The following is an 11218-nucleotide window of genomic DNA, read 5'->3' as shown; positions in this document are numbered from 1 at the left end:
GGGCCGGGAGGGCCGGGCCCAGAGTCCCCGCGGCCGCCCACGCCCAGGCCCGGCGCTGCTCCTCCCCGCTGCCAGCGTTCCCGCCGTCCACGGCTGTCCGCGTTCCCGCCGCCCGCGTTCGCCCCGCGTCCCCGAGTTCCCGCGTCCCCGCGTCCCGAGCGGCCGCGCCCCCTGAACCGGAACCGCTTGCGGCCGCCGGCGCGGAGCCGGGCCGACCGGGAAGCGGAGGCGGCTGCGCGGCGCCCGCCATGGCGGCGGCGGGGTGAGCCGGGCCGGGCGGCCGCAGTCGCGCGGGCGCGGGCGCTCCTCCGCCGCGGACAGGCCGCCGGGCCGGGCGAGGGGAGCCGGGCCGCCCATGGCGAGGCCGCGCCGCCGCCGCCGCTGCTGACCCGGGGCCGCGCCGGGGCCGGGGCGCCCGCCATGGGGAACACCGCCTCGTGCTGCGTGTCGTCCAGCCCCAAGCTCCGCAGGAATGCCCACTCGCGGCTGGAGTCCTGCCGGCCCGACGCCGACTTGAGCCGCGAGGACACGGGCTGCAACCTGCAGCACATCAGCGACCGGGAGAACATCGACGGTGAGGCGGGCGGGCGGGGGTCCCTCCGATTCCTCCGACGCCCCGCGCCGCCTGAGCGCGCGCCCCGCATCCCGCCCGGCGGCCGTTGCTCTCGGTCCTTCCCCGCGAGCGGGCCAGGGTCTTCGCCCCCGAGAGCGGGCCTGGGCGGGGTCCAGGCCGGGCTCCGGCCGTCTGTCCGGCGGAGCCGCCTGTCTAGTTGCACGCAGAAGGGTGAGGTCGTCCGTCCTCCGAAAGGCGAAGGGTATGGGGACCCTGGGCAGGCCGAGGACTGGGTGCCTGGGTCAGCTGCCCGGAAACTCGCCAGTTGATCCCACTTGCTGGCCTTCAGCCCATTTCCATGAAAAACTAACCTCCCCAAAACACCACCAACAAAAAGCTTTTTTTTTGGGGGGGGGGGTTTAAGAGACTGCAGTCAGATAGCTTCACCAGAATTCTTTAAAATTTTTTCTTTACGGTATTATCACAGTGATTTGCAGAGAGCTTTGGAATAAGTCCCCTCGTTTTTGCTTGGGGCTGAATTACAGTCCCGTGAATTTCTGATTGATTGGAATGACTTTTGGTTTGGATTAGTGTTTGTAAAGGAAGTTAAAGGACTGATCGCTGCGCCTAGTAATGGTTGTTTATTTTATTGGTCTTACAGTACCTTTATTAGTACCATCTTATCAATAAGCGACGTGGTTTAATATCTACAGATGGGTAGTTTATGCATCATACAGTTTATAAGTTTTCACCTTAAAAATTGGAAATATATTTTTATGACAACTTGACTTTTTTTTTAACCATTGAATCTTTTCACAGTTGATGTGGTTGAACTAATCTGAAAAAATTTCTTGTGTGAATGAATTGGCACAAGCCTATCGTAATTTATTCTTGTCGCTTTTAGGATGGCACATTCCATGTAGTGTGCAAAGCCAAATTTAAACTCTACCAAAGGGAAGAATTTTCTTATTGTTTGGCCTCATTTAATTTCTTCTAAATAGTAAATTCTTCTTTTTAGGACAACAACTTTATTAAATGAGTACCATATGTAAAAGAGACTAAAAGAATGTCTGGTTTATAGTAGGCACTTAGTAAATTAGGGCTCAGTATGACATTTCTAGTGGTGTTATTTTAGACTTCCATTATGTTGACCTACTCTTTAGTTGCCTTTGAACTATAACCGTACTTTATTTTTAAATTTATGCGTTTAAAAGCATCTAGCAGGATATTAAGTTCGGTCTGTCATGATCATTCCTATGGTCTCAAGCACCTGAAAGAAGTGGCCAGCATGTAATAAACACTAAGTATTGTGTTTTAAAGGAATGAATGAATGATTTTGTTGTAGGAAATCATCACTTAGTCCTATATAATGTTGGAGCATTGAAGATAATTTCTTCCTTATGTTGTGCCCTAATATCAGGTAGAGGCGTTGTGTTTTAAATAATGGATTAAAATAATACAAACAAAAGGAAGACTCTCATTTCTTAGACCCAGGCTGCGTGTTATTATTGCCTATAGTAAGGAAACAGGAAAATAAAAGTAATTGTAATCAGCTATTCGGCAGTAAGGCTTAGAAGGATTTTGCCAGAAAAAAAATAGAGTAGTGTTGTGTTCTTTCATTTGGAAGAAATCTAAGTTTTGGTCATCATTCGCTTTTGAGAAAACATTTGGAAGAGCAGCAGCTCTTGTTTTGGAGGTTTGGGGAGGTTTGAGAGACTATAGAGCAGGTTAAGAGGATTTCTAATCTGGGCTGTAGACGATTTCTAATCTGGGCTGTAGTGGCTTCTCACCCCAGAACCCAGTTGGTATGAGGCTAGTTTAAACCCAGAAATACTAATTCACTATTTAAACAATGTTCTCTCTGTCTGCCACATTCAGTCAATAATACTTGTAGTATTTACCTATTTGGCCATTCTCAACAGTTTCAATTAGAGCAGAAATCTAGGACTGGGCTTTGGCATTAGTATGTGTAAAGCGCTCCAGGTGATTCTAAGATGCAGCTGGATTGAAAATCGCTGGCTGGGTGAGCCTTGGAAGTGTCATTGTTGTTCAGGGGCATTTTCCGTGGAAACTCATTCTGTCCGAGGCTGGGAGAAGAGAATGGGTTTGCTTAAGTTGTAGTGTATAGATATAAATATATATATCTGTATTTTAACTTCTGATTATTAGGTGATTAGTAAACATGTAAAAACTGCATCTCAGGAGTTCTTGATTTTAGTAGGTAACAAAAGCTGAAGTGCCTAAGTACCATATTTCTTATACCCTGAAAGATCTTCCAGACAGCTAGTCTTGGAAGGTTCAGAGAAGTTCATGGAGCTGGGTTAGGTTAGTTTCTTTAGAGCACAAAGATATGAGGTTCATGTTTTCCCTGCCCAAACACAGCAGGTAATGTTTGTAGAATTTCAGTGACTGTGTTAGGCTTCCATGATGCCCACAGGCAACTTGCCTGCCTTTGTATTTAGTGTACCTTAGTGTTAGGTTATTCCTGTTTTAGAAATTTATATTAGACTCATCAGTTACCCAGGTATTACTCCTGGTAAAATTACTGTGAGATTGAGAAAAAACAAAAACACTTAGCAACAGTGATGGTAATAAGTACAACCCTTACATATTGCTTACTCTGTGATGGATGCTGCTTTAATGCTTGACATCAGCTCATTCATTCAGTCGTCGCAGTAACCCTGGGGGTAATATTATCCTTACTTTAAGACCAAGAAATGAGGCAGAGAGGAGAAATGACTTGCCCAAAGTTATGGAGCCAGTAAATGACTAGTGGAAACTTTCCATTGTTGCTTGACTAGCCATCAAATATTAACTAAGTATTAACTAGTGTGGGGTTGCCTTCTGGGGTAGGCTCTGTGTCACTGTGTCGTATCCATGGTTTCTCTGGGAAGGACTTCCTCCATCTGTAACATGCTGGATTTACCAGATTAGATTATTTTTGTGGGAGGAGAAGAAGAGGAATGGACTGAAGAGAATTTAAAATTCGGTGAGACTAAATAAATCAGGATAATTGTTAACATCTGTACCAGAGTGTCAGTTTGGGTTGACAAACTCAAACCTCAAAATGATTGGGAGCCACTTCATCCAAGGATCAGCTGTCATCCTTGACAATCCAATAGCTCCCTCATCTCATATCCAGTCTGCTAGGAAGGCATGACTCTCTATCTTCAAAATATATCCAGAGTCTGACTCCTTCTTAAAACCTCTCCTGCTGTTGCAATCTAAGCAGCCTGACTGGTCTCCCTGCTTCTCCCCTTACCCACCATGGTCTGTTCTCAACACTGCAGCTGTGCTGAGATCCTTTTCAGAACTTTAACACATCACTCCTCTGCTCAAAAAACTGCAGCGACTCCTTTTGTCACATGGAGTAAAAGCCTTACAGTGAACTTGACAGTGGAGTCCTTCCAGTGGACTCCAAGGCCCTTTGTGATCTGCCTGCCTTCCTCAATCACTAGCTCTTTCTAGCCACACTGGCCTCCTTCAGTGCTGTTCCCTGAACACACCAGACATGCTGTCACTCCAGGACCTCTGCTCTGTCGCTCTGCCTGGAATGCTCTTCTCCATGTGTTCTCTTGGCCAGCCCCCCCTCAGCCCCTTCAGTCTTAGTTCAAGCCTCACTTTTTCAGTGAGGCCTTCCCAATCACCCCACTTAAACATTCCTCTGGTCACCCCATCAGCAATCCTAATATACATTTTGTGCACTATGATTTCTTAACTGCATGTCACCTGTAGTACATTGTATACACATATGTATGTATTGTAATAATATTTCTACTCTAGCGTATAAGTTCTGCTAGAACTTTTTTGTTCATTGATGTAACCTTAGTGCTTACAGTAGTGCCTGATACCTTGAAGAACCGCTTTAAATATTTGTTGAATGAATGAGTGAAGCCAGCCACTGAAGGACATCAGAGTCAGAGCATCAGTGTGTGTATTTATTGAGTGAGAGGAAGCAGAAGGAAGTAGAGAATGAATAAGACTTGTAATAATGAAAGCAGAGTGGATGTGAAACTTTTTGGTTGGTTTGCATTTTAACCTGAGAGGTAAGCAGGTAAGGTGATATCCTGAAAATGAAACTGAAGAAAGATTTCAAAGCATGACAAAAGAAAAAAACACGCCCAAACTGAAAGGAAACCAATGGCTGGTGGAAATCTGTTTAACAGCGTGATATGTTTAGTCTTATTTCAGATGTCTCTTCAGATGAATGGCTTTAGCTGTGGTCTCACGTCCTTAAGGATCAAAGTGAGACTAAGATGCTTATAAATCAAAGAACACTAGATAAACAAATGTGATTATGAACATAGCCATTCATGTGACTTTCTTGGATTAAACGTGAAATGTGTTCTGGGATATATGGCACTGGTATCTGAACCTCCCACGGCCAGGGAAGCTGGAAGCTTGAGGCGCTCCCCCAGGCACCGCAGGGTAGCTGGGGAAGCCAACTGCTGTAAGGCTGGGGCGACAAGAGAGCTGGTAACAGACCTAAGTGCCTGTTTGGAGCAGGAGCTCGGACTCCTGCCCTTGGTTTCTGCGCTGTCTGCAGCCTATGGAAATTGATCCCTTCTGCGTTCTTTTTCTCGAGTCTGGGTCCCACTTTAACCTTTCCAGCCTGACGGGCAAAACCATGCCTGTAGACTTTGCTTCCAGGCTAAAATTTATTAGCAATGCTGCCTGTGAGGTTTGTGAAGATGTTCCGACCGAGTGTGGGCTAACTGCATACAGTGGTGGCTCCATGGAGCAATGATTGTGGCCCCCTGACCTCCATTCCACTCACTTATTTTCCTCCCTAATTTAGAATCAGGGAGTCATTTGCCCTTCACTTTACGGATGAGGAAGCTGAATCTTGGAAGGTGCAGTCTCTTGCGCAGGTCATGCAGATCCTGGAAGAGGGTAGTGAATCTCTTCACATCTTTCTCCTCATTTTACAGGAGAGGTAATCGAGCCTTAAATGTTAAGAAATTTGCTCAAGTTTCCACAGCTAGTTAGTAGCAGAGTTGGGGTCCAATTTATCCTTACTTGCTAGAGCGTCACACCTCAACTACCCTGTGATAGCTACTTAGGGAGGGAGTGATCTGTGCCTGGCCCACGCCTGTCTTGTTTTCAGAGTTTCAGTTGTTGCCTGTGTGCTTTTGGCTAACAGTACTTTGCGAATAGGATTTTTACTTTTCTGCTCCTTTTAGGGAGGAGTGAAGATTAAATAATTTTTTGGAATTGTAGATTTTCTCACCCTTTTCTACGAAGCTGATTGTTTCTATCATCTTAAGGAGATGAATTGCTTTCACATTTCTGGCTAGATGAAACTAACAACAGAAAGATTAAATCCAGGGCTTCCCTGGTGGCGCAGTGGTTAAGAATCCTCCTGCCAGTGCAGGGGACAAGGGTTCAAGCCCTGATCCAGGAAGATCCCACATGCCTTAGAGCAACTAAACCCGTGCCCCAGAACTACTGAGCATGCGCTCTAGCGCCCGCGAGCCACAGCTGCTGAAGCCCGCATGCCTAGAGCCCATGCTCTGCAGCAAGAGAAGCCACCGCAATGAAACCCATGCACCGCAACGAAGAGTAGCCCCTACTCACCACAACTGGAGAAGGCCCGCACACAGCAATGAAGATCCAACGCAGCCAAAAATAAATAAATAAAATAAATAAATTTAAAAAAAAGATTAAATCCATTCCTATCCAGAAAAGGGCAGAACCAAAAGGAAAACTATAATGAGAGGCAAGCCACGTGAGCAGCTTTGAAATCCTGTTTTAATCACGCAGGGTCAGAGATTTAGCTCCAGGCATATAGTGTTGGACTTACCTTTAAGGAAGCAGTGTTTGGTATTTTTCACAAGAGAGCAATTCACAGTATCATGCTTGTCATACTTCAAAATACAGATCCTTTAACGATTCAACATCTAGGCACCCAGGGTAAGTCTGTGGCACCAACATTTGATGTTAGAGCCTCTCGTGCTTTCAGTATCATTTTCAGCTGGTAGCTGGAAGGAGGGAGAGAGCTCGCTCTCCCTGCAGCCTTTCGCGTCATCATGAAATGTTGAGTTTGTTGCTGGGAGTCTTGGGTAGGAGATCATTTCCTCTCTGTGCTCCAAGGCTCACTGTTGTCCTATCCTGCCTTTCCTGAAGAATGAGAGAAGGCTCTTCTCAGGGGGTTTACAGAATGTGCCTCTGGGTCTGTGAAGTTGATGGAGGGCAAGGAGCAGGAGCCCAGTAATCAGGAGGTCTGTGCCCCGGACACGATTCTGCCTTTGCTGTGGGGCCTCTGTCCTAGTGAGCCACTTTCCTCTCTGCTTAAAAAAGCGTGCTTAAAAATACTGCCTTGAGGGCTTCCCTGGTGGCGCAGTGGTTAAGAATCTGCCTGCCAGTGCAGGGGACATGGGTTCGAGCCCTGGTCTGGGAATATCCCACATGCCGCGGAGCAACTAGGCCCGTGCACCACAACTACTGGGCCTGAGCTCTAGAGCCCGCGAGCCACAACTACTGAAGCCTCTGCGCCTAGAGCCCGTGCCCTGAAACAAGAGAAGCCACTGCAGTGAGAAGCCCACGCACTGCAACAAAGAGCAGCCCCTACTCATCGCAACTAGAGAAAGCCCGTGCGCAGCAACGAAGACCCAACGCAGCCCTAAATAAATAAGTAAATTTATTAAAAAAAAATACTGCCTTGACATATGACCCAAGGGACCTAAAATGAGACTAAAATGCTTAATAAACCAGAAAGTACTAGATGCACGTATGTCATTATGAACATGGCTCTCATGTTGATTTTCTTGGATTAAATATGCAGTGTGCTGCAAGAGCTACAGCAACCTGTGTTTGAACTTTCCATAGCCAGAGAAGGCAAAAGCCAAGGGGCTCATCCTACCAACATATCAAGCATTCAGGGTAGTACCGGAAGGATAAGTGGAATTTTAGAGCTGGGTGGGATGAGGTTTTGCAGAGCTCTCTGACCTTTGAGTGGGAGCTTGGTGGCAGTAGAATTTGGAATAGAAATCATCCTCTTTCTAGCATTTATTGCCCTTCTGGGTTGCATCTTTCCAAAGTCATACCATGATGCCGTGCAGTGAAAGTGGGATGAGTATTTGAGACAGCTTCTCCGACTCCTGGGGATACCCGGCCCCTCCAGCCAGCCGGCCGGTTGGCTGGCTACCCGTGGAACTGGGTTCCTGGGAACGTCAGCCTGTGCCCTGACAGAGAGGGTAAGGCCAGGGATTTAAAAAACAAAATTCTTCAAAGAATAAGGTTTTTGAGGCATGCATACAGGTGCTTTATTATATTAAAATACTGCTTTAAATAAAGAGGAATTGATGGGCTGAAAAATAAGCACAGGAAGTCCTGAGCGAGTTTTTTGGGGCGGTTTGTGCCAATCTTTTTCATGGAAGAATCTGACTGGCTGGGTCCACAGCTGCAGAGAGGTCAGGGAGACCTCGCCCTCTGTTCCCTTTCTCAGCTGCTTGTGCTGCTGATAGCTGTTTCATATGGCTCCCTTCCTTTACTTCTTCTGGGGCTTCTTTTGCTCTCTGCCAGCTTGGAAAAAGGGGTGTGCTGAAGCTAAAATCGAGTGTGGTTGGTCTGATAGCTGACAAATTGGCAGGCTCCTCAGTCAGCAAGAGTTTGCCTAGAAAGTCTCTTGGTGACTCTGAGAAGAGAGATCATCTCAGGGACGGTCAGTTCCAAATTGCTACATTTTGGGCCTCTCTGTTGCCTTGCTGGGGAGGTTACACTTAAATACTGGAGTGGAAAACCTTGAAATCCTTTATTCTTCACCTTTGTCAGAATATTGACATTCTGTACAACAGTTTTGACTTTGTAAAGAAACTTTGTTTTTTTATTTGTTTTTCATATGGCTCAAAAATTGTACTGAAAGGGAGTTCTAAAATATTTGGTCAATGGTAACATCTCTGGGATAAGTGTCTAGTCTCCTCTGGTTATCCTACTTTGATTAAAAAAAATTCAACCTGATTTCATTATTTGATAGACACATTACCTAACATATGTAATTTTAATTCCTGGGTCATTCTTTTGTGGTCTTTGTCCCCTACTCGGGCTGTATAGTGGGGGCTCATTGGGTGTGATAGATGTGAGTGCCATGCTCAGCAGAGATGTACCAGCCTCCGCAGACATGTCAGCTGGCTCCTGGTACTGAGAGAAGTACAGCTGGAGTACACTAAAGATAATTGTTAGCAACTGCAATTACATCCTTGCCAGATTGCTTCGTGAGCTTTACAGAAATCTCAGTTGGATGGTGAAATGCAAGTCACTTCTATTTTGGACACCTCCGATTATAGACCTTGTGTCTCTGAGGAGGATAAATAGGAAGTACTCGGCATGGGAGTTCACATGTAATATAGCTGTGTGTTGCAACAGTGTGTAGTGTTTGAAACATTTTGTAAGCACGTTTTCTTGTGGATGGATGATTCTGTTCCTGGTGGGGAAAGAGAAGCTATTAAAGATATTGTGATTATATTTGATAAACTCTTGTCTCACTCTGCAAATTTAGCATTAATCAGGGGAATTAGTGCATGGATGGATAGGTTAAGAGGTCTGTCCTTCACCTCAAGAAAAGGTTTCACCCCACATTTAGGATTCTGTCCAGGAATGAACCTTGACTTAGGATACTAGTTGATGACAGCTATTGAATTAAGTGTAATCGCAGTTGTCCTTTGAACTATCTCTGGTTTTTAGATGTGGATCTAGATTTTGTACAGTTGCTTACGAGTCCAGGTTTTAGGGCTCCCTGTGTGTCCTGCTGAAATCTAGGATGAGAGTTGAAGTTGTGATGCTGTGTTTAAATTCAGCTTCAAAAATTTCGAACTCACACATTCATCAAGCAGTTCTTTCATTTATAGTGAGCAATTATTTTTGTCAGTTTATGCGGATAATCTTTTTTTTCCCCTCAAGCTGTGTGTAAGTGATGGGCCGTTATTTTAATGTGTAGTTCTTGTTACTCCTTTGCTTGAAAGACATTGGTAAACAGGGTCTCTACAGAATTGGAGATTGCCTTCTGTCTTCGAGAGCTAAAGGCAATGAAGAGGGACGTTTACGTTAATGTTAGCATACATTTGACTCTTTTCTGTAGGTAAATCTAATGTCTAATTTTCTGTGTCTTGCATTTTGTCGGAAGTCTGGAGGAAGCATAACAAAGCTGCCTTTCAGAAGTGTGACTTGAAGTATCAACCGCACAGCCCTGAACTGGAGGAGGAGAGCACGGGTCCTTGCTGTGCACGCCGTTCTCTTCCGTGGAGGCTGGTGGTTCTGTCTGAGCCCTGCACCCGGGTGCAGGCCCCGTGCGCTATGTAGTGTCTCCTCCGCAGCGGGAGGGACACTGCTTAGTCGCTGGCTTTGCAGCTGTCGGTGGCCCCTGGGTTTGGGGAGTGCAGGACTTGAACAGAGCGTGTGTGGAGGGGCTGCGGCGGCCTCGAGGAGGTGGGGGTGGGTGGGGGTGACCCTGTGCAAGACCCCCGGGCGGGCACGGCCCCATGAGTGGTCAGTGCCTTTGCTCCTGGGCCACGTTGGGTGCCTCGTGCCCTTGAGAATGACTGGGGCTGGACGGCGCGCGGGGCTGTGGTTTTCAGGGTCAGTGGGGGTGGCCTGTTGGGGAGAGGCCCTGTGGGCTTCTGGTGTGGAACCAGGAGACACTGGACGACTGGACCTCATCGTCATCTCTCATTTAACCAAGAATGTTCTGGAAGGAGCCTTTGTTGAAGCCTAAGTTGGGTTTTTCGAAAATGGAAGTTATTCTTGTGTCTGGGGTAAAAAGGCACTGTGACAGGAACAGAGGGAAGGATGGAGGGAGTTGAGGATGGAGTGTGAGGACAAGACAAGAGTGGGTGGAGCCGGGTGAGCATGGGCTGCAGCCTGCGAGGGGACAGCGCTATCTCCCCTTTGTCTCGGTTCTGCACGTTTGTCACTGTCACACATCCGAGGCCACGGGCAGGCATGCCGGGCTCCAGGGGCACTGTGTGAACAACCCCGCTGTTTCCCCACAGGGCTGCTTTCTGTGCTCATTTGGACTCCTTAGGACGGGCACGTGCTCTGAGGTGGGGCTCCTCGTGGTACTGTGGACAGAAACATGTGCCCTTGACTCTGAGCTGATGGGGCCGTGGTGTTCTGGGTGCACCTGGAAGGTGTGTGATTCCTTTGTTCAAATTAAAAAGTCATGCGTTTATCTTCCGTGTGCCTTCTCTTTTTTTTTCCCCTTTCTTTTTTCCCTTTTTAGTGCAATACTGAGAGGCGTGGTACATTTTTCTTCTTTTAGCCAGCAGTTTTATTTTTTACTTCAACTTTAATATCAGCTAGTTTTTTGTGTGGGTTTTTCATATTTTCTTAGTACTCACAGTGGGCTTTCCTTTGAGAGTCTGTTTTGAGGAGGAATATAAAGATGGTCTCTTTGAGTTGGTAAAGCTCTGATGTGTTTTCTGGCGTCGCTTTGGCTGGGTTTGAGTGCTCAGTGAAGTTCTGTATTTTTGTGGACCTGTTCAAATCTCATCACTGCAGCTGGGTGACCTGGCTTCCTGAGGCAGGTGGTGGGTGAACAGAAATGGTGTTTGATTCAGGGTCTGGTATTCAAGGTCATGCTTAATAGAAAACTTGGGGGGAAACCCTTCTGGGTGTCGTATCTGTGTTGCACTGTTACACTCTTGAGGAAAAAGTTTGGGGATGAACAGG

At 46.8% G+C, this 11218-nt stretch overlaps 1 protein-coding gene across 1 annotated transcript in view; it reads left to right on the top strand.

Annotated features, from left to right (window-relative positions):
- Positions 1 to 206: 206 nt before the first annotated feature.
- CCNY (cyclin Y) overlaps positions 207 to 11218 on the top strand; it is a 127594-nt gene continuing 116582 nt past the window's right edge. Inside the window, exon 1 of the mRNA XM_082843821.1 lies at positions 207 to 574. Coding sequence (XP_082699947.1) covers positions 421 to 574 — 154 coding nt within the window. The 5' untranslated portion in view covers positions 207 to 420. The remainder of the gene's footprint in view (positions 575 to 11218) is intronic.

The sequence above is a fragment of the Leucopleurus acutus genome (genome assembly GCF_964270905.1).
Source record: "Leucopleurus acutus genome assembly, chromosome: 1".
NCBI lineage: Eukaryota > Metazoa > Chordata > Mammalia > Artiodactyla > Delphinidae > Leucopleurus > Leucopleurus acutus.
The sequence above is the reverse complement of the archived record's forward strand: the minus strand, read 5'-3'. Positions and strand labels throughout refer to the sequence as shown.